This window comes from Apus apus, chromosome 12 (assembly GCF_020740795.1).
Source record: "Apus apus isolate bApuApu2 chromosome 12, bApuApu2.pri.cur, whole genome shotgun sequence".
Classification (NCBI taxonomy): domain Eukaryota; kingdom Metazoa; phylum Chordata; class Aves; order Apodiformes; family Apodidae; genus Apus; species Apus apus.
In genome coordinates, this window is record NC_067293.1 from 10,145,224 (window position 1) to 10,170,185 (window position 24,962).

The 24,962-nt window shown below is 37.6% G+C and overlaps 1 protein-coding gene across 4 annotated transcripts in view; it reads right to left on the reverse strand.

The window, feature by feature from the left end:
- The window catches only part of TENM1 (teneurin transmembrane protein 1), a 314,346-nt gene that overhangs the window by 201,819 nt on the left and 87,565 nt on the right, over positions 1-24,962 (reverse strand). For 3 of the 4 annotated variants that reach the window (XM_051630326.1, XM_051630323.1, XM_051630324.1), the window contains exon 3: positions 4,922-5,182. The exons of the other annotated variant lie outside the window; for it this stretch is intronic. In XM_051630326.1, coding sequence (XP_051486286.1) covers positions 4,922-5,182 — 261 coding nt within the window. The remainder of the gene's footprint in view (positions 1-4,921; positions 5,183-24,962) is intronic. 4 annotated transcript variants of the gene reach the window in all.

Genomic DNA, 24,962 nt, shown 5'->3' on the forward strand with positions numbered 1-24,962 from the left:
GGGAAAATGTAAAAACATTTTTTCATAGATGGTTTGTTGTTTTTTATCTTTCTTCCCCCTCTTGCTTGATTTTTAAAAAGACAAATATGTTATTAAAAAATAAATAAATCTCCTGGACAGATTTGAAAAACTCTAAAGCTATATTCCATGATCAGTCTAGTGGTATTTCAGCCTGTAATAACACCTTAAATTTCTTACCTACAAATCTCAAAGAAGCTGTTGTGAACTATAGCCAGTGACTAGCTGTCATAAAATAATGCAGCCAAAGGAACTGAACAGGAATCTGGCTCCAAGACGGAGTGTGTCTTTCACAGTACACTCACCTAGTACCAGGAATCCAGCACTCTGTTACTGGTTCCCAGTATTTATTTGTGAAAAATAAAGTAATTGCACAAAACCATCTAAATACGTGTGAGGGGCAAGCCAAACAAGTCAGCCTTTAAAGCATTTCCACTGTATCCTGGGCTGCATCAAAAGAAGCATGGCCTGCAGGTCGAGGGATGTGATTCTTCCCCTCTATCTAGTGAGACCCCTCCTGGAATACTTTGCCCAGTTCTGAGATTTCCAACATAATAAGGACATGGAGCTCATGGAGAAAGTCCAGAGGAGGGCCACAAAGATGATCTGAGGACTGGAGCAGCTCTTCTCTAAAGACAGGCTGAGAGAGTTGGGGTGTTCAGCCTGGAGAAGAGAAGGCTCTGGGAAGACCTTATAGTGGCCTTCCAGTACCCGGAAGGGCTACAGGAAAGCTGGGGAGGGATTTTTCACCAGAGAGGGTAGGGATAGGACAAGGGGTAATGGCTTTAAACTGAAAAAGGGGAGATGTAAGTTAGGTATCAGGAAGAAATTCTTTAGTATGGGTGGTGAGCCACTGGCACAGGTTGCCCAGAGAAGCTGTGGATGCCTCCTCCTGGAAATGTTGAAGGTCACGTCAGGTGGGGCTTGGAGCAGCCTCATCTAGTGAGAGGTGTCCCTGCCCATGCAGGGGTTTGGACCTGGAAGATCTTTAGGGTCCCTTCCAACCTAAAACACTCTAGGAAACTATGATTCTATCTCAAAACAATCTGACAACCTAAAACTGGTTAAAAATTGTGTTATTGCAGGAATAGCTCAACTTTGGCACTAGCTCTTAGTCAGATGTAGTAGCTAAAGGAGTTGATTGTTGTGCAAACAAGTCAAATGTGGTTCAAAACTGGATTGTGGCACAGCATTAATGCATTTGAGGTAAAATTCATTGCTTCTCAGCTGTACAGACATCCTGTAGAGCAATATATAAGACCTACATGAACAATTTAATGGGGAAGACAATATGGATACAAAATGGACTCTAGTCTCCTTTTTTGTACACCAGCTAGTGTGGGATGCAGATCCATGTCACATGATATAGTTTTAGATATAAGTCTAAAAGAAGACCACCCTTTTTGTAGAACAAGGTTGTATCCTCTCCTTATTCCAGAAAAAATAAAGAAATTAACATATTTGCCAGCTCAGTAATCTGGCAGACAAAACCACTAAACTTGATGTTGTGATATGCTGCAATGACAGACACCATTGCTTCAGGGAACTGAGGGTAAATGCAGCCCTCTTCAATGGAATAAAGTAACAATTTTTTATATTGTTATTATGTAGCGTTTCTGTCTGAAAATTGACATTCACATATTATAGAATAATGCTGCTCATATGTGTGCAGCTGTTTATACAATATCAGAGCTAAGCAATGATCCCTAAGAAACTGGTCATTCATTTCTTGCAGTTAATATATATTTTGCTTGGCCTCAGGCAAAACTAAAGGCAGCTTGTGCACTAATAAGCTGTTATTAGTTGCCATTATCAGTGACAATACTAATTTAAGTGGGAATGTTGGTGTTTCACACAACATCTTCAATGCTGCCAAAACAACCCTGGTGTGTTTAAACAGTGATTATGACAGAGTTGGTGCATCTATGAAGGAAAATAATCCTCAAATTCTCAAACAGGGCTCCTTAGAGTCCATAATACATAACATATCCTGTGTCAGGAAACCTGCTAAAGCTCTGAATGAATGCGAAATTCAAGGAATATCACATCAGAATAAAATCTGCAAAAGTATATTTGCTTCAAATCAATGCAAAGAAAAAAAAAAGTCCTGAAAAACCTGTTCTGCATTTGTAAATTGTGCTCATAGAGAAAATAATAAACCCAACAATAAAAATCAAGTTACTTTCTTAAAATACAGACAATGATAGCAACTAGTTTTCTCAAGCAATTCAACAACTGTATCTTCCTCATTAATTTTCATCTCATTGGTGAAACACTGGAACAGGTTGCCCAGAACAGTGGTAGATGCCCCATCCCTGGAAACATTCAAGCTCAGGCTGGACAGGGCTCTGAGCAACCTGATCTAGTTGAAAGATGTCCCTGCTCATTGCAGGGGGCTTGGGCTAGATGACCTTTAAAGGCCCTTTCAAACCCAAAACATTCTACAACTTTTACTCCTTTCACAAATAGCTGTGTTAACATGCCACTTGGTCAATCATTTGAAAGCCAGAATTTCTAAATATCTATTTTTACAGCAATTAGACAGTATCATGGGAACTAGCATTTAATGAACTTCCAACAACTGATCTTTTTTGCTCACTGATTTTCACACCACAGATGTTACGAGCTGGCATAAATAAAGTCTGCTTCCATGGTAGGAACTGACAAGGATAAATGCAACACTTGTAGCTCTCTGATAAATCCCCTGGCACAAATAACTGCACAGACACAGAAAGATGTGCCATCTATTACTTCATTTAAGTAGAGATTTATGAACTTCTGTATTCAAAGACTGATTTGTTACTGAGTGCCAACCCAGATGGAAAACACGCTGTTCTCTGGATCAGGCATCTTGACTACGCACTTACCTGTGAAGTACTAGGTAATATAAATGAATATAGCTTGAACCATCTTTGTCTTCAAATTTATCCATATTAACTTTCAAGACCATAATTATTATATTGACTCAAAGCCACAGAAGGCTCTGATACCTGCTCTGTCGACCCTACCTAGAGACAACTAGGGAGTTCAAATGACCTTGTGCTGTCAGTTTCTCTCTCTTCAAACTTACTCTTGCCTTCACTTTTCTCTCCGAAATACTTAGTTAAAATTTGTATTCAAGTACCTAAACCATGAATCTCTAATTAAAAAATTGTTGTAAAGCTTACAAAGTACCAAATATTAAAGCCACAGGCCATAAGAGTACTCTCTTCTATTCTAGACCATGCAGGGAATGAGTTTAAATTAACACCATTCTCTGAGACTAAAACTTCAAAGAAGCCACTCCATTCTTTGTTGGTGAAGCACAATGATTGTGTTCCTATTATGATGACACAATCCATGGTTTCTGCAATATAGGATGATGAAGATAACAAAGGCATTTCCTTTACTACCTACAATAGTTTTCATCTATAGCAAGATGACTTATTTAGTGCAACTTGTATAGCTGGCAAAACATCCCAAATAGCCAGCTGCACCACTGCAGTCCAGACTGAAATACACAGCTTGGTTACATGATTAATCTGCTTTCAAAACATCATCTTCCCAACACCTCAAATCATAAATGACCATATGTATTTTTTTTAGTCTGAATGGTACAAGTATGCACATTCCTTTCTCAGGTAGCATTCCCTTTAAATCATTTTCATAGATAATGGCCAACCCATTCCAGGTAGAGTAGATTAAATTCCATCAGCCATCATTTAAAACCAAGTATCTTAGGAAAATACAAAAAAAACCCCAAGTCAACCCTCTACACACCAACACTTTACAGAGTCCCTCAAACCAGGACACAGAAGATGGATCCCACACAGAACGTGGCAGAAGCAGCAGCAAGAGGCAGGCATCCATTGTTTGGTGTGCAAATGAAGTGGCATTTGAAAATTAACTGATTTTAGCAACACAATACAATGTGATAGTGCAGAATGCTTGATCTTCAGAGGAGTCTTTGATTGAAAATGAGCTGTGCACTAAAACCGTTACTTTTTTATCATGTAGATTATCTAGTGTCTTCGAGCTTATATTAGACAGTATCCTTGGCACTGACAAACACGTAGATGAAATTATAAATGACCAGCTTTGTATATGACAAAACATTTAGAGCAGATTTTAATCAATTTTGGAGCAAAGATAAAAAATTATTAATTCCCCCCATTACTTAATTAAATACACATTTACCACTTCTGTGACAAACTAATGCATAAGAAAAGCATATAAGTAAAAAGACTTATTGAAAGAATAAGATATTGAAAGAGAATGAATATTTTTAAAATCCCAAAGAAAACGAAACAAAGAAACCTACAAGAGCTTCTTAAGAAATCCAACCCAGAAACACAAGCTCCGTATGCAGAGAAACACAGAACTGAGATATGACAAAGACTTGTTCAATGTGTCCTACCAATAAAGGCATGTCTTCAGGTGTAGCCTGAAGTTACAGCTGACCAGAACACTTAGGATTCCAGCCTGTCTTTCTAAAGTCACCAGTCTGTAGAGTCTTAAAGCTAAGTCCAGAAGCTAGCACATGCATGATCAGTTTCACATAAAATGTGATATAAATGCACATATATAGATCTTAGAGCCTAATTCATAGGTCACTAAACTCAAATGGTAAATGTCCTAAGGCATAAAAATGGAGAATGTGGGGAAGTAACAGGTCTCTAGAAGAATGACATTTAAACAAAAACATTGTTTTGGTTTTTTGTCTTATTTTCAATCTACACTATAAATACAATATAAACACACTATCTACCCTATAAATACAATACAACCCTTCCACCTTTCATATAATACAGATACCTAAGCTGGAAGATGGAAAAATAAATAATAAAAAAAAGAGAATTATATGAAAAAAGTTTCAAATAAATTACTACTTCTATTGAGTATATTAGATGCATTTCTTTATTACCATTCTCCCCATCAGACTTCCTTTCATGGTCAGTGTCAGTGAGGGACAATGCTGAGTTTGCCCGGCTTGACAAACAGGAGCTGTGTTCCGATTTCATCCCCCTCATCCACATCCTCAGGCCATGATCCGGGGATGCACCGCCTTCTGTTTCAGTATCCACATCTGAGCCCACCTCTAGTGGGTAACTGTGCTCAGCTACACCATGTAAATCTGTTTGGTAGCCAGAGCACAGAATATGAGGAGTCTCACAGAATTCCATGTCTGGAAAAAAACAAAAGTTCAGAAAAAAAATTTAGAAGCAGAAAGCAATATAACTCTGATGTTCTTTTGGATAATCTGTTCTGAGGATTAACATTCTTAATATTACAAGAAGATTTTTTTTCTGGTCAGTGACTCACTCTGATATCTAATCTAGTATAAGTATACTACAACTAAGAGGGTGCAACTCTGTAAAATATTTAATACTGCCCCAAAATTGTGCCTTCTTCTCTGATAGAAATATATTACAGCTCAAATATGTGTACATACCCACACACTGATAGTAGCACATCAATTCACAACTGAAGTGAGTACTTAGAAATACAGATACTTGTTTTTTCCCAGAAAGGCAACAGCACTAAAATTAATCTCTATATGTTTTTATCGTAGGGAGAGCATAGCAAATTTGCAAATAGTGAATTTACAAAATAACATTTGAAATGTGTGCTTAATCACAGAAGACAAAGAAAGGGTACTTACCATTGGCTTGCTCTTTGAGAGTGCTGTCCTTGCATATTCACAACAGTGGGTTTTGGTTCTCCAGTGCTGGTGACCTACAGGAACTTCCTAGAAGAGCAGTGACTACTAGGACTGTACAAGTGCCATCTCATGACATCAAGCAGAGATTTTAAAGAGTTGTACAGTGCTCAATACTTCAGTTATTCTTACTAAATACCGCAACTGCAGGGCAGTAGAAATTCGTGGACAAACAGAAGGTGGACAGGACCCGGAATGTGAATATGCAGAGGAAACAATCTCGAAGAACTACAGGTAAGTAACACACACCAGAAAATTACAACTTCCCTCTGAGGTAGCCTCTGCATATTCTCACTTGTGAGAATCCAATTACAAATGCAACTCTCAGGGAGTAAGACAAGGAGTTCTAATTAAATAAGGATTACAGAACAGAACTCCCTAATTGAACACCAGACCTAGGATGCCACCTTGAGAGACTAAACACAATATCAAACATGCATACAGTATTCTTTCCATTTCTAGAAAAGAAACATTAGAGACAAGAGTCACTGATAAAGAGACTGAGGACAAATACTCCCTTCTACTGTCATCCTGACTAAAGCATTAATTTGCCTAACTAATCCACTTACCAGCCAGTGAGAGGAATGATTCTTATTTTAAGTACACTCTCTGAAATAACAAAAAGCCCTGATATGTTCTTGGAGATATTGACCAAACTCTACAAACCAAATGCTAAACTAGAATATGCTGAGGTGGCTCAATTTAAAAGTCATTTACCTCTGTATATCTTTCTTTTGCCATCAAAATATTCCTGAAAGTCTCAGTTGTAGTGACAGCTGGCTTTTAAGCTCAGGGAACGGCAACCTCCTTTCTAGAGGGCAGGGGAAGAAGGTGGGCAGTGAAGATAAGTAAGTGTCCATAGCCTCACTTTCCTGTGCAAGAGTCCTGGAAGGTCATCCCGGCTTCAGGGTGTTGTCACTGCATTAGTTGGCCCATCCCAGCAGCACAAGCCATCACTTCACAAAGAAGTACTATCCTTATTTATTAACTTGGATTTCTGTACAGTAGTACAACACAGGGTTCATATCCGGGTATGTCTCTGTCAACTGAATTACACCTTGTGATATCCAGAAGAACCTTCTGAATGTACTTCCCCTTCAAAGAAGATTTCAACTTATTTTCAACAGCTGAGGAACTTTCCTGTGATAAAAAAATCTTCTCATAACTTCAAGTTATGAAGAAGGAGGTCCTCAGGGAGCAAGGATGCAGGCACATTTCTACATGAATGTCGTCCCCAGGCAGATGTCTGCCCCAGCTGCCTGCAGCTCATGTTCTCTGTTTGCAATTGCATACGCCAAGGGGAAAATTCATCCCAGTAAATCTCACAAATGGTAACTAGATTACACATGTTTAAGAAGCACAGAATTTACCCTTTAGTCTATATGTTCATTCAAAATATAGCAGCTAACACATCCCATTTTTTTTTTTTTTGGGGGGGGGGGCAAAAGAAAGTGGCTTTTTTATATTGTAACTCATATTCAATATATTCCCTTAATAGTCTATTTCTTAAGTATACAAACCTTTGTAGTATTTTAACTCCCATGGGATGCATTTTCTGAAAAGTACTTAGGATGCCAAAAGCGGCTGCTTTTAGTCTGCGTATCTAACCTTGTTACCTAAAATACTACGTATTTCCATAAGGAGATGAGGTTCAAGTGTGGATTTATAATTGATTTAGTCTTACCAAAAAGACACAGTCATAAGAAAAATGAGAGCATGTTAATACGAAATTCAAGTTTTTGCATGAAATGTAGACAGAGAAAAAACGGTTGAAGTTATTAATGTATATAGATGACAGGATTTCCTCCTCTGGAGCCTATTGTAACACAACTGTTAAAAATACAAGTATTTTGTCCCTCATTGATATAAATTTCTTTTTACAACAAATAATGTATAAATAAATGTAAAGTGATCAAGAAAAGGAAAGAAGGCTGGGTGCACAAAAAATAAATCAGTATTTCAATTATAACTTATCTTTCTTTTTACCTTTAAGCAACTTATTTTCCTGAAAAAAATATCTTCAGAAATGAGCAATTAAAGAGAAGTTTGATCCCACTGGCCAATGGTGCCTTTGCTACTTAAGGTGCTCAAGTTGAAACAAGAATTAGGCAGCTGGACAGGCAGCCACCTCTCACACTGCTACAATTCTGTTCACCAACAGAGTTCAGGAAAATTTCAGATACACCCACTCAGTACTTATTTACTACAGCACCAAATTAGCCAGCAGTGCAGTTCAAAACTTACAGTTAGAACTGTCATGCAAATATAAAGCATTTATCCCAGTGCATCTTCAGGACTATCTCACTGTCCTTCACACGTGTGCCATCTACTCCTGCTGCAGCTCTTTAGCTTTTCTGGCACAGGCAAAAAAAGTTACAAAAAATGACCCAAGGGTAAGACCAGGGAGGTCCTGCTCCTCTTCTTAGTATTTCTGCAAACTTACTGAACTACTGAAATATTTAAAATAAAGAGAAGACTGTCCAAACAAAATAGGTAAGAGAGACTCACAAAACTTAGTGTATAAATAACCATAAAGAACCTTCCTTTCAAATTTTCCTATTCCCTTATGGAAAAAATTATATATTAATAACAGAACAACAAATAATACTTGTTTAAATTATTTAATTGACTTATCTGTTCAACTAGAGCAACAGCTTACAGAAGAATTTTAATTATTTATAAACTGGAATAGTTGGGCAAGTCACTATTATGTGCCTTTTATGAACCCTATTAAGCAATTCTGACCTACTTATTTTTAAAGTCTCTTTAAGTGTTACAGATTCACAAATTTATTTTATCTTTGACTCTTGGTACGAGGCGGTCCTTCCTCTGAGGATACTGCCTTCCCAAACACACAAAATCAATTCTCTGGATGGAAATGTGCAAACTGCAGTTTGTGGTTTGGGATTTCCAGTGTTACACAGCAAACATGCATATGTGGTTTCACGCTTTGAAATCACACCAATGGTTTCACCAGCAAATATATCAGATGTATTTCAAAACAAGAAGACAGACCAGCTACTCAAGGCATAAGAGACTAGGAGAGAGTTGGGGAGGGAGAGAAGAATGGGGAAAGAAATGTAAATCAAATGGGGAAAGTGAAGTTCACATTAATTTTTGGAAGCAATACATATGCACCCTCCGAAATGAGAAATATTGAGCACTCTGCTAAATTCAGTGTGTCCACCAGCCCTTAAAATTTCTCATTTCTCACCTGACGACCGTGGTTTACTGGCTGTACACTGCACGGGAGAATTAAATGGGCAGATCTTAAGCTACTTCATAAAGTATTTCGTGTAAGACAACCTGCTAAATAACTTTGTGAACATCTTTTGTGTGTTCACATCTCATTTAGCCAAACATCTTGTTTCTGTGTTGAGAACATGCTGCATCTTACCTAGGACAATATAACCCAAATACATTAAACTTCAGTAACCATTCATATGAAAATCATTAATGAAGAAGCCAAAATTCAATTAATCTGTATAACCACATGACACTGACCATTAAGTTGCTTTAGAAATCTCATGTTTATCACCAATTACACTATTATTACAGTCCCAAACAGACTCTCAGTTGCATTTAATTTTAAAAAAATTGATATACCTATTACACACATGAAGGATACCATTTGGGATATGATTATATATCAAGTGCATCATAATGTGCACATTTTCTTTTACTGTATTTCAACATTTCCTTGCATTCCCTTATCTATTTATTTCATTTTCCTACAGTAATCTCCAGTTACCACCAGAGATGCTAGAAAGTTAAAAATAACAGTAATAACAAACAAAAAAAATGAATAAAAGAGGAATCAGTTTCCTGCATAAGTAAGAAGCTTCCTGAAATTCAGAGATTAGGCAGCTATGGAATTAGGAAAGGAGGTTGCACTTTCAGGAAACTCTGGTGTGTAAAATTTATGAGAAAGAAAGAAATTCTTTATATACCTCAGGTCCTTCCCCAGAGGAACCAGAGGATGAGTTTCCAACCCATGCCTCATGGTAAATTTCTTCCTAGTATCTTCTTCAGACTAATTCTTCAAACTTAAAGGCAGAGAACAGGAGCAGACAATCTATTTATATAAATGTTCCTGTAGTGCTGAGATTTTAATTATTATTTTCATTACTATTAAAATCAACATGAACAAGGAAACGGACTTCTCAAATTCTGCATGAAAATCATCCTGACCCTTTAAGGACAAAGACAAACTTTCTCTCTCCCCAGAAGTGGAATATTTTTTCTGTAGATCACTGGAAATTTTTAATGTTAGAGATTTTGTTTTTCAAGAGGAACTAGCAAGCTGTCAGAGAGAAGGCCTTTAGAACTACAGTGTGGATACAGTGGGTCTCAGTTTAATTCAGGAAGAAATACTGTCATTATCAGATTGACTAGGAACTTAATAATTCAAGTTCAAATACATTTTAAGCATTGCTGGCTGTGGCCTTTCCTATTACTTAAGTGTGGCTTTATGAGGTAAAGCACTTCCATTCATAAGATTCTGTTAAAAATAAATTTATACTTCAGGTACTCATAAATATCTCTCCTTTATTGAATTTGAGAGTTATAAAACTCTAGCAAATGCCAGGAGTTAGCATTTAACCAAAATTTCTGCTAAAGGAAACCTACTTAATCACAAATAATGACCACACTAACTCTACCCTGTTAAAGACAAAAGGGAAAAAAAAATTAATTATCAGAGATGAAAAAGAACCTCAATATCATTTGTGAGGATAAATTAAGTTCTTCTAATGATACAGTTGAAATAGAAACTGGAAAAGCTTGTCTTACAATACATTCAATTAAAATTTAATTCTCCATATGCAAAATTGTATTAGGAAATCAAGAATTTTCAAGAAAATATATTTTGTTTTAAAAAAATTCTAAGAGAAAAGCATTACAATTTTCTTCTGAGAATTTTACAAGGTTCCTTTGTTCTGAAATAATTTTTCAGTTATAAGTTTTAGCATTTGTTTATGTGTTTCAGGGGATAAATAGATAATGGATCCTTTCTTCTTGTCATTAACTTTTTGAAATTAAAGCTCGCCACTGTCAGCCTGTAGATTTTCTTCAGTTTTTTACTTAAAATAAAAAGAAAGCAAGATAAGACTTCCATGAAGGATAGCAGAACTATGAATCAAATAACCTAGAGCAGATTAACTTACTTTTCCCTTTGAAATAATTTCGTATGAACAAATACTGTTCCTCAAGATTAACCCAAGTGTGAAACAGCAAGGCACTTCTAGCTTTACTCCAGTATGTTTACAGTTCTTAGCAGGCAAAGTCAAGGTTATGTTTTTAACTTGTTTCAAAGTCTGTATGGCACTTAAGAGAAGAAAGATTGACAGAATTATTAAACAGAGTATAAGATGTACACTAACATTTTCCAAAGTGAAATTACCCTTAGATTTTTGCTATACCCCTAAAAACCTGAATTCAACTCAGAGATGCTTTTCTGGTACTAATTTCAGAGGGCAGCTACATTTAAAGCAGGATCACTTTCATTCAAATATCAGTCTTAGAGGTTTCATGATAGATGTATCACTTTCTAATATAACTTAAGATGGAAATTATTTATACAAACAGTTCTGATTGTTTTATAAAATATTTTTTAAAAGTGCCTTTCATTTCTAACTATATTGAAGTTGTTTCTCTTTTAAAATTCCAGTGAAACCATTAACTTAAGATACATGAACATGAAAGCCTCTTTAAAATAAAAGATCTGCAGAGCAGGTGTCTTTATAAATTTCACTGTTTTAGGGTCAGAGGGCAACACATTTAAAAATTCAGAAGTCTAAAATCTGATTTAATTTACAGCGCTGTAAATCAAGAAGTGAACTCTATGAAGTCAGTGGGCCAGGTAAAGAAGGTAGCACTTAGGCTTCAGGTAGGTGTGACTGTCTCAGAGAAAGCATCTGGCAAGTGCATATCTTCATGGTGATGGAAACACTTTCAGAAAGCTGCTATCAGCAGAGATTCCCCAGAAATGTTTTCCTTTACTGAGGGGATATTCAACAGACCTAGGCACTCAGACCACAGCTGCTGCTCAGTAAGAATGATCACAGAGTATCTCAGCTCCTCACCTTAACTTTCACCAACAACTGTGACACTTTACTATACTTCTCAAATTGCTTAAGAGTGTACCAAGGATACTACTACCCATTTTCCTTTGAAGTGACATGAACAGAGGGCAGGCAGCAAACGAGGCAGGCTGGAGCAGAGGAGGGTACTTTGTACCATCCTGTGCCAGTTTCAGTGACTGCTCTGTGAATGAGTTACTCCAGGCATGAGAAGGCTTCTGCAAGACTGCACTGAGAAACTGCACTTGTTCACATTCCAACTGACAAATTATTGAAGATACTGAAAATTATGAAAAACTATTTGCAATGGAGCAGGGATCACAGAGAGGTCTAAGCACCTAGAGGTAAAATCCCTTAAAGGACAGGGATATACTTCCTTAGAGAAAGTATAAGGCAGTCACAAGCATCACCTTGTTTGTTTACAGAGGAAGAGGAGCACAGTGCCTTGTGCAAAGACCAGCTGCTGCTGTCACTGTGTTGCCACCACAAAAGCAAGGAAAACAGAAACAACAGCTTATCCTGGGGTGCAAGGTCCTATGAGCTGCTCTCAGCAAGAGTCTCTTACCCTCAGTTAAAGGCCCAGAGGCACAGCAGAAGGGTTACAAAAACTAACAAGTACCCAGGACATCTGGGCAAACAGTGTAGACAAGAGTACTGCTTGTTCCATGTTCCACCCTGCCCAACCATGTGGAAAAAAGTGAAACAGGAAAAAGAGATTAAATTCCAGCAATCGTCCCCCTCCAAACCAACAAACCTCAGACAGGATTAGCACGTATGCTTTCCTTTTTGCTGTGAATCTGTTGGAAACGCAGAGCAGAAAATGGCTAACAGAAATCAAAAGAGAAAAAGCTGCTAGTGGGAGACAAAAGGCAGCAGCAAGAGTATCTTTGTAAATCTTGACAAATGCTCCTGGCTTTGAAGAGTGAACTATTTGCTGTGATTTTTGAGAAGTCAGGAAGCATAATGAACCAGAACAAGCATTACATATTACTTTGGAAATGTAAATGCTTGACCTTTTCTGCTCACTCAGGTAAAAGCTTGACAAATCCCAGTCTGCAAGCTTACAGTGTCATCAAGTCTGCTGGTCACAGCAAGCAGATACACACGTACTGCCAGGCAACCCCTTCAGACCTTGGTGATCAAAACCACGAACGCTGTCTGTCCTGAAAGTACATCTGATACCTCTCCCAAGCATCCACAGCTAAAAAGACTTTCTAATGGAGGAAATGTTTGAAAATTTCATCCATTGTTTTCTTGGTGGGATGATTAACATCTACAAAACATTACACCTGGATTTTATACTTCTTTCTGTTGCTCTTTTATGTATACTTATATATACACATACATGTGAAATACTAGATATACATAAACACAGGCACAGAAGCATATAAATATAGGATTTGTAGGATCTTAAAGTAACTGAAATTGGCAGTCAATTGCACATCTCCCTGCTCAAAGGAGGGCCGAGTTAGATCAAGTTGCCCAGAGCTCTTAATGAAGAGTACCAAGAGTCTTTCTACAGAGCAAAGGCTGCTGGCAAGACCACTATGGGGGAACACAGAGTGATATGAAGCATTTTAAAACCATCTCTTCAGTGAGGTGTTCAAGAGATGCTGGGTTATGCCTCAAAAATCCAACTCTATTTCCACGGTTTTGAAAATCCAACCCACAAATCAATTTTTCACTGTCAAAATATCCCCTTTTACCCATATATTCACTAAGAAAGAGTGCAAGATACCCCCTACTAGAGCTTATGATGGCTAGTCAGTTTGACTCTGCCCTATTTCAGATTAGAGGTACATATATTTGCACACTTGTTTTTCTTTTTTCCAGATATTTCAAAAATTTACATGTGGTGGACACCATCTTACATGATCTTAATAAACTGACTATGGACGCAGCATATTCTTTAATTTAGATTGAACTACTAAGTAACATTCAGACCAACAAATACACCCTTCAGATTAATCTTGGAAGAAGGAAGAGTGAGCATGTGCATGTTCTCAAGCTCTTCAGTACTTCCATTCACATCCAATTACATCTTGGTGCCAATCTGACATAAATGAGAACACATGAAAGACAACTTGGCATATCCCTTCCATTTGATTAGCCAACTTGGGATACAGCTTGTCAGTCAAATAACCCCTTTTCTCCCAAAAAAACTCTTGAGGGGCTTGTCATAAAATGTTGCGTCTAATCTAGAAATGGGAGATTAAAGTGCCTTGAAAAAATTTTGACCATTTCTGCTCCCTTCATTCTTCAAGTGCTCAGTTTACCAAAGGGTTAACAGCAGCTCAAACTTAAAGGTAAGCTCTACTGCAGTTTAATAAATATGAAGACAATTTAAAGGAAATAGTTGCTTTTGCATGTCTTGATACATACAATCATAATAACTGTTTATAACTAATTTCCTTCCAAGACCTTTATTAGATTTTCTAAAATTTTCAGGTACTATTTCTTCTAAATTATATTTCTATAGATAACTATATAAATTATTAAGACTACTATAGTCTGTTTCAGCAACTACAAAACAGGGTAATTTTTTGTTTTATACTATCAAGATGCAGCAAAGTAACTCAACAGAAAACTGTGGAGACATTTGAGATGTGCATCCCCAGAAAATACACTGTGGTAATCTTAAATCAGCATCACACAACATCATTATTATTACTTAAATTAAATAAACAGTTTTTAAAACATACTTTACCCTAAAATGCACATCACAGTTAACAGGGAAATTTTTTTGCAGCTCTAGACCTATTTGATTTCCTTGCCCTTTCTTAATATGAGTTCTAGTTGCTCTAATATGCTAAGTGGCTTATTTAGGTATGTAATACTCAATTTTAGCAGCTCTTCTAGTCACTGACTTCGAACACTCCAGCCTGTGAATTAACCATATAGCTTTTTCTTTCTTTCACACAGCCATAAAATTGGTACCTGGGAAATAACAAGTTACTGATTTTGCTCATCTTTGAAAATTAGCAGGCAAGCACCTGCTCTTTCTAATGCAAATCACAGGTAATGTTGACCATCCACAACTAAAACTATAAAGGGATATATTTGTATTGCTAATGTTTATGAAGATGGTTGGGAAGCCGAATACTTAACGTGAGATAGCTACAAGTTGTTAACAACCTCGTTAGACAAATCCTGAAAAAAGGAAATCAGAAAATGAAATATTTTTTTTGGATCTTAACAGACTGAAAAACATAAGAGAAATTACCCACAGTATTCACATTGCACTGAAAAACCACTTCTGAAGTTTTCCAGCATCTGCCTCTGAGACATTTTATTTGTGCACTAGAAGCTGCACACTGGTAACCTCCTCCATAGGCAACACACCTTGTGTTTTGCAGCAGGGGGCAACTGAAAGGCTGGGAGCTCACCATAATTCTTGGTTCTGCAAAGCTGCTTGATCAGTGATGCTTGGGAAGAGTCAAAGTAATGAGCCTCCATAGGAGCTGAGAGTACTGTGACCCAAAGAAAATAAATCAAACCAAAAGAGCAGATTAGCCTACAGCAACTCTGTAAACTCTTCCATGCCCTGAAGGACAGCTTGCCATGGGCAGATAAGCAAAGCTCATGTTCTGTATTACTGAAAATACTCTGTGCCTCCTTATTAAAAAATTCACACAGCTGGAGGTGAACTAATTGAGGTGGTGGAGACAGTAAAATAGAAAGCACTTAAAATGTAATTAAGTCCTGATCAGAAAAGGGACACATAAGGGAGAAGGCACTCAAAACACAGACACCAGGGAAATACCAGAATCAAGGAAAAATGAGAGCAACTGTGTATTAAACCATGTTCAAAGACATTTTTATATACGACCAAAAGAATCTGTGCAGATACCAATTCCTCATTAAGGCCACAGCTAACCAGAAATAAAAAGATTACCCTCAGGTGCTTTAATGCACACCAGAGACGGGTGTTGGGACATGCAGAAGAGGGCTCTGTCCTGCACCCGAGTGATTCTGAATCATGTTGCCCATGTAAGAAGAAGGCTAGAGAAATGTTAAGTGTCCCAATTCTTTTGGGTTTACTCTATAAAAACACACTTTAGCTCTACTGTGAGCTGTCCTTGAAGGACCGTAGCAGCAACTATTTCATTTAGCAAAAAGCACAGTTCACATATCCAGCCAGTATACTAAGGAGGATGAAAACAAACAAAGTAAAAACATGGAACTATAAACTTCACAATCTTGACTTAACACTATTACAGAGGAAAAAAAACAGATGAGAAAAAAATACAAGCTAGTATCTAGCTGTGCAAGGAATTGTTTTCAGATTTTAAAAAAGAAATGCTTAAATATCCTTTCGTACAAAGTTTTCTTCCAGCAAACAGCTTTGTTTTAAACAGATCTTAAAGCTCTTTTCTGTTGCTTTTTACTACCAAATTTTTTCAGGCAAACCTGCTGAGTTCAGTCTTCATGAGAAACAGTTCCCCCATAGGGTACAAATCACATGTGGATTTTGCTTTTTTTCCATTATCCACCATTTAGTATTGTCTCATTTCCCTACCAGCTGCTTCACCATTTCCTGAGCTGTACCATCTCGTACTGTGTCCGATATTAGACACAGCACTGAGAGAGCAAATGGGAAATAAACAGCACAGCTCATCAGGACAACTGGCAAAGGATGCAAGCAGCATATCCAGAAGTGGTTATGAGTGGAAAAACCCCACAGCATTTGTTTGTAAGAGCTTAAATCACTTCTTTCTCAAAACATTGCAAGATCCTCTCCGACTAGACTCTAATCAGAGAAATGGTTAGAAACCAGTCCAATTCCTATTTCAGTAAAGAGATGAAGAACTGAGCACTGAATTAGGAGCAGATATTTTTTAATTAAAGAGCTCCCAGTGGAGGGGGAAGGAGGAAAGGAAAGGCTTGGACTCTGTGTGTTTGAACATGAGGATGACTCAAAACCAAGCAGGATGAAAAGTGACCTATTGAGGAACAATCAAGAGAGTGAATATAGGACCATTTTCACTGGGCTAACAAAAAAATACTTATTTGAACCATCTTGCCAACACCACACATTCAGAAGAGCACGTACATCCTCCATCTCTGTGCCCTTCCCACATCTCCCTGGTTTATTTCAACTAAAAATGAGGAATGTATAAAAAGCAAGGAATAAATGGATGGACACCAGAACAGAAAACAAAACATTGAATGAGAAGCAGCCTGTTGATGCACTGCTACTGAAAAACTTGAGACATTGGCCAGAAAATTTCACAAGTCAGTGTTTTCCTCTTTAGTTCAGTTGTCTTCTTGCCCAGACTAGTTTGCTGAAATTTTTACAGGCAGATTTGTTAAGCATGTTTTGTGGCTAATTTTTACAGAATAATGATAAGAACACTGTAAAATTGTGTTGAATGTTACCAAAGAAACCCAAGTCAGTAAATACCTCACTTGTAAAGAGTACAGAACTCTAAACACTTCACACAGTGATCTCTTACTGCTGTTATTGCAGCTACCTTTTATTTAGCACTTTTATTCATTTTAATAATGATATTTACACAAAAGAGACAAAAAAGCCTTTAAGTTCTTTTTTTCTTTAGTAGGACTTACTAGACATTAAAAGATATATGCAAAGAATTCTTCTAAAAAAGATCATAAAATTAAACTGAAATATAGGTGCTTACTAACAACATTATTCCACTCAGTTGACAGTCTGGATAAATCCATTACCATAGACAATTTAAGGACTGAGATTTCTTTTAGTAACTACAACCCCTGAGAAAAACTTGAAAATACTGAAATTAATGTCTGAACACTCAATTGGTCATAAAAGACATCTAAATTGGATCAGCAAGTTACAGTAAAGAAGCACCTTGTTTATATCTACTGTGCTGCTACCTCAGGTGTGGGATTGAAGGCAGCTCATGGAAAAATGAGTGGCAGGTGTCTCTCTTCTCTTTTTCCAAAAACTTCAAGCATTATATAAAGGAAGAGATTTCTAACCCTCATCATGGTTACTTGGCCCAAATCTGATACCACAGATGATGGAGCTTGTCAGACCACACCTGGAGTATTGCATTCAGCTCTTGTCCCCACTGTACAAAAAGGATGGGACATGCTGGAGAGGGTCCAGAGAAGGGCTACAGGGATAATCAGAGGACTGGAGGACCTGCCATGTGAGGAGAGGCTGAGAAAACTGGGTTTGCTCAGCCTTGAGAAAAGAAGGCTTAGGGGAGATCTAATTACCATGTTCCAGTACTTAAAGGGTGGCTATCAAATAGATGGAGACTCCCTGTTTACAAGGAGTCACATGGAAAAGAGAAGGGGTAATGGGCACAAGTTGCTCCTGGGAGAATCTGATTGGACACAAGAAGTACGTTTTTCACCATGAGGACAATCAAACACTGCAATAGTCTCCCAAGGGAAGGGGTAGATTCCCCTATATTGAACAGTTTGAAGTCTCAGCTTGGCAGGGTCCTGAGCCATCTCATATAAACTACAGTATTACCTAAAAAGGTTGGACAAGATGATCCTTGAGGTCCCTTCCAACCTGGCATTATATGATTCTATGAGTCTATGATTAAAGGGTGAGGGACAGTAAGCTTCCTGCTGCCAAAACAGTGACAGAAACAATTGGTGGTGTGAGAAGTTCAGTTTATTTGAGTGGAGCTGTTCAGGGATGATGATAATTAACTGTGAAATGAATATTCATCACATGGGTGAATTCAAGGATGAATAAAAAATTCACTGGAGAGTGGGAATAATGTTAGGGAGAAGTTGGCCAAAGGAGACAGGGCTCGCTTTGTACTGAGGTCTAGTGCAGCTGTATGACACAGAGATGGGTGCCAGGAATTAATGACCTGGAGAAGCAGCCTGCAGTAGGCAGACCTATCCCCTAAGTTAGTTTCTAAACACAAAGCTGAAAATCAGCTATAAAAGCTTTTATATCCCTGAAGGTACGCTCAGCCCTACTCCAATAAATAAATTACTGCTATTACTTCTGCAAGAAATAAATAGCAGTGAGGTACCTGACGCCACCCCTTCCTCTTCTCCACAACTGCAAAATCTTTTCCTGTCAGACAACACCTTGCTTACTCAGAGTAATACAGATTTTCAGAGGCAGCCATTTGAAAAGGTACAGTCTGTCTCTGCCAATTTCTTTGCTAGCGGCACAAGCCTCCAGCTAGCTGAAGTGAACACCTGGCAACCGACTCAAAAGCACAATGGCCACCACAGTGGGACTGAAGCTTAGATTTATTTAGGAGCCTTTTTTTTTTTTCTTTAATAGATGGTATCAGGCTGAAAAAAAAACAAACCCCAAACTAAAAGAAAATGTTTGTGTGCTTCAAGTCCTCAATGTTTTTTAGAAAATAATTTAGAAAGCAGACAGGACTGTTTTGAAGGACCTTTCCTTTTATCATAAAAAATGAGTTGAACAGCTACATAGGTTAATGGACTTGAGAACACAGGATTCCAACAGGACAATGGAGGAAAAAAGGAAACACTACCTGTATCTTCTGGCTCCAAAACAGCATGGAATGAAGCTCTGACAACCTGTAACTGCAAACCAGCAGTATTTAAGTGAGTAACAGCAACTAAGCCCATTCTGTGGTGAAGGCCATGGTAAAGACACACACAGTGTGTCACCATCTGTATGACTGCTCTGGAGTCATATGGAGTCAGGTGTGATCCAGCCTGCTGACCAGAACTATCACTGATCTCCTGCCCTATGTCATCCTTGGGAAGCAAGCCAAAATTTAATACTGGATTGTACCATTAAAGTAGTAAAAGTGTGAGTAGGAGCCAAGAGATACTTTAAAGACATGCAGCAGTGAGATCTTCAGAAGTCTGATCCAGTAGTTAGGACATAAAGATGGACAAATAATTCAGTAAGTTGTTTGGTTTTTTTTCAGTTGTCAGAAAGCAAATCCATTTTATAAGCACAGAACTATTAGCATCCTTCTCCCCAAACACCTAAACTGTACAGATCAATAGCCAACACTTAATTGCAAACATTGAGTAATCACTACTACAATATCAGCTTAAACTCATGTCACACCTATAAATATAATTCTCACTGATACCAGGAAGAACCGTATATCCCGAGAATCAACAACAGCTCAGTTAATCCTTTTAGAAACTGTATGCTAACCAAATAAATCATACAAATCTCTCCATTCCAAAATCACTAGCTATACACTTCTGACAGAACATCATTCAAGGTTATGTACTGACATATGCTCAGTTATGTAATGTGGAATGTACTTTTTGTTTTAAAAACAGAAATATATTTTCCTAATTTACAGTAGTATGACTTTTGAAGTCAAAGGAGTGACTTCACACAGAACTAGTGTTAAAACCAGACTTGCGTTTTTCATGTTTTTATCCATAAGCAGAAATACAAATTTACTTTTCTCCTGTATCTTCATAGAAGAATTCTACATAAAAGAAGCACTCTTAATCCAAGGACCAAAGTAAAATACAAAACTGCATGTCAGATAGTACTGTGTGTTCATCGTTATTCTTACAGTAGGCAACAGACAAGATGGTCATCCAAGATAAGCTCACACAAATAAAGATTCATCCCATAAGAACAGGCAAATAATTTCCTTTCTTCCTTTCTCAACTGAAATACAAGGATGTTTTTTTTTATGCCATGCCCTTCTCTTAATGAATTCTGTATTGCCCTCCAGAGAGCCAATGATAAACAAAATTTGTAATCTATCCTGAAGTACACAATGAGAAAAAGAACCACAGTGAGAGCAAATTTTTAACACATTTTCCAAACAGCACAAGGGAAAACATCTGGAGGCAACTATTAGACAACACTTCTAGTATTTATCTATTTTAACTCTTAGTCACTGACTACAACTGCAATGAAAAACCCCAAACTGGTCCAAAGTTAGCCTGCACATGCACACACTAAGAAATTAACATACCCGTAAACGATCACTCACTATGTTATTTGCATTTCCATTTCTAGAACTTTTATACATAACAAAATCTACTTCTAGGATGTATTTTATTACATTATGCTTTTAAGAAAATACTTGAATAATCTTTTCTCTGTAATTTAAAACTAAGAGGAACTCAAGTTTTTATTCCCTCTTGTTCTGTCGCTAATTACCTGTGAGAAGAGACCAGCACCAACCTCTCTACAATGAGCTTTCAGGTAGTTGTAGAGACTGATGAGGTCTCCCTTCAGTCTCCTCTTCTTCAAACTAAACATTCCCAGCTCCTTCAAGTGTTCTTCATAAGACTGATTCTCTAGGCCCTTCACCAGCTTTGTTGCCCTCCTCTGTACTCGCTCCAGTGCCTCGATATCTCTCTTGAGTTGAGGTACCCAAAACTGGATGCAATACTCCAGGTGTGGCCTCACCAGTGCTGAGGACAGGGAACAATCACCTCTCTACTTCTGCCAGTCACACTATTTCTAATACAAGCCAGGATGTCATTAGCTTTCTTGGTCACCCAGGCACACTGCTGGCTCATATTCAGCCACTTGTCAGTTAGAACATCTACAGGTCTTTCAAATCCCTCCAGGGATGGTGACTCCAACCCTTCCCTGGGCAGCCTGTGCCAGGGCCTGACAAGCCTTTTGGGGAAGTTCTTTCTTACAGATGCAACTTCTGCAGCAGTTATGAATCCCTATACATTAACACTGAATAAAGCATAGCTAATCTTTAAAAAATTTTACAAAACTCAACATTTATGTCTCATTAGTCACCATGACAATATTATCATTTTAATTTGCTGGCTTTGTAATCTGTTTATATTTTGACATGTGACTTTTCGAGGTTCTCAGACTATTTTTCCAGAGGTTAGGGCTGGAAGTAACTGTATCAGCCTTACTCAGGATTCACCGTTTTGTTATTTAACTGGTGCCTGGGGGAGTAGGGGTGGTGAAACAATCAGTCTGTTGGTGTTAAACATTACCTTATTCCTTCCATGCTGTTTTTTCCATCTGAGTTAAAGATACTTCATCTACTTGCAAAGCATTCCTAATGAGTGACAGTCAGCAGGAAACTGATTTTTGAGCAGCTTCCAATAAAACTGAAACTTTGAAAGTGCAACCTTAGATTTTAAATCACATGCACAATTTATTTCATGGAAATACCTATAGAACTAAGCTCAGAAGTATCTGAAGCTCATTCTTAATAGAAAAACAAATTCAAGCTCTAAATGAGTTTGGATACACCCACCATGCTGTTTATCCAGATAGGCAGCAATGTCATCAACTCACTGAGCTACTTCTTGACAGTTCTTTATTTTGAGAGGTACAAAAGATTCTGACAGATATATAATTGAGAAACCCAGGGAAGAAATGTTGCTTTGTTTCAGCATCTGCTCTGTAAATGTAGATAAGCAAACCAGATTTCTAGTTCCAGAAAATAAGACAGCTCTCACTTGTTTCAAAAGGCATGACATGAAAGACACAGCAGGAGAATGCACATTAAAACTACTTGTAGGACAAGTGCAGAGCTGTTCACTGGTTCCCATGTTCTGTAATGCTTTCTCACTCTGTCTTGACGTTTGTTCATATCTTGGTTTTAACTTCTGACATCTTCTTAAGCACTTCCAAGTGTTATAGGAAGAGGCTCTATTAATAGAGCAAGAACATTTTACAGATACAATTTCAGGCTTTGACAAACAGAATTCCAAAACTTATGGATTCAAAAGTTTAAGCCTCTGCTGTAGATATGCCATTAGTTTTTGGCACAGGTTACTGTAAGGATTGCTGTATTTCACTTTCTGTTACACTGGCTGGGTTACTCTCCCCTTCTGATTTTTATTTCTATGCTTTCTGACATTTTACACCATGGAAATTTGGTGATTCAGAGAAGACAATGGAAATTAGGATTGTCATTATTATCAGTACACTGAGAAGCTGGCTGTTAAGCTTGTGTAACATTTGGATAATTTTTTTTTATTCCTTAGATGAGATTTGTTACCAGGGGATTGGAAACGCACTGTGAACCTCCTCTAATTTATTTCCTTTCTCAGTAGTTTTCTTCCTCAGTTTTCCCCTCTCTTGGATAGTCACACCTTAAATCAAAAGAATTGCTTATGAGAATGAAACTATTTTTTGTCATACAAGGTTTTGGGTTTTTTGTTTTTTTGTTTTTTTTTTTTCTCCACAGAAAAGATGGCAGATACAAGATTGGGAGCAGCATTATAAGAATGGTGACAGCAGGTTGCAAGTTTTTGTAACAAAGTTGATCTAGGACAGGAGCACCCATTCCAGCCTTATGGGAAAAGAGTCTCTTCGCATATTCAGTTTGCTTATTCATTTTGATTTGATGGGGGGAAGGAAAACTATTCCTTCCATGAGATTTTAAATGGAGGCACTTATATAGCATTTCCCCATCCCAGTTATTCCAAAGAGAGAAATTTCAATTTGGCAAATCAAGGAAGAGTATCCAGAGGGGGTTTGAATCCAAGCGCAGCTTTTCCTTTCCTTAATGTTTGCAGATAGTTTCCATATACAGGAGAAGGCTCCAGTCCAGGAAGCCACAGGGAACTGCTCATGGCACTGTTTTTCTCTGGGAGACAGTAACAGCACTGTGATTAGAACACAACCACCCAAACAAAGCAGAGCACACCAGGAATCCCTATTTCTGCAAAGGAATACAGGAGGAGACAATACAGTAAAGCTTTAGGAGTGTGGAGTCTTTGACTCTGCCTCATATGTAATTTTATTTGGACGACATGAAGCTCAAAAACACTCAGACCAGATGGTGTAACATAGAGCAGCAGAAGATAGAGCTCATTAGCTGTTGCTTCCTTCCGCTACCATACAGCCCAGAAATGTGAAGGACCTTTAAATCACCCTCTCCTGAAAGCTGCGTCCCTTCCATGTGACATGGTGAGGGATATATTGTCTGCCCTTACACACTTCTTCATTACACTTCAAATCACTGCTCTAAAGCATTCAGGTACAAAACATGCTTAAATTGTCACAAGATTTTCTAAAATTAGCACATTACAGTTGTAGACAACATTCAAAGTCTAGAATATAAATGTCTGGAATTTTCAAACCAGTGAAAAATATTCTAAGAATAAATAAAATACTTCAACAGCTTTAATACAAGTCCTGTCTAATATCAGTACGTTACCACGAGTCTTCTGTGTTCTTTTAAAATTTTCCTTCTTAAATCACAGACTTTCAAGGAAAGTGCTGGCAAAAATAAATGCTTTCCTCTATAATCAGCCTGTTTCAACCTACATGTTCCAGAACTCAAGAATGCTTCATTCCACTGTGCTGCAATCACCTTCCACAACAACTCAATACATAGCTCTGAACAAATTATGCAGCTTAAATATTAAAAAAAAATCTCATTTGTCATTAAACCACAAATCTCACCATAAAGAAAACACTGGGAACAAGAGAAGTAAATACCCACCCAGCCAAAGAGTTCAAAACTATCACATTTCTAAAAGCTTGCACTGCAGTGGTTCTTTTAAGAGATCTGTTTTACATTTTTTCTTGTCCTTTTCAAAACTACCCATCTCCCCTTCAACTGCAAACATAAAAAATGCATTTTGCCATGCGCTGTTTATATGTCAATAAGTAGTATTTATAATATTCTTTATTTTTATAGTCTTTACTGTATGAATACTACAGGCAAAGACTCCAAAATACACGACTGGAAGGTAAGAGCTGTATTGAACTGTTCTACCCTATTCTACCAAATGCACCTGAGCTCCAAAGTCAACAGGAGTTTGGGGATGCCTCCTCAAAAGAACTTTCCCTTTATTAACTGCTCTTTGTGGAAGTTTAAAAGAACACAGTCCAAAATTCACCCAGATAAGTGCTCTACGTTTCTATTGAAACGATGAAAAATCACAGTGTTTCTTGGCCTCAGTTTCCTCCAGGTGTGCTCACAAGACCACAAACTTGGGGTATGTTATAGTATTACTCTAGTGTTGTACATATCAGAGTAGGTGGAGAAGCTAGTAAAGATTGGCTTATTTACCTTTACATGTCATTATAAAATAAAGTAATTTAAACAAAAAGTACATGCTATATACAGCCCAAATTCAACTCTCCATGGCCTAGTACAGACACAAAGCAGATCTGCTGCCCTCAATGGATTTAGATAACTTCTGAAACTAGAGAAGAATATGGCTATTCTGTAAAAAGCTTTTGCTTCTTCACAGATGACAAAAAAACACCTTGATATTTTCCTGACAGGGCAATTTCTTAC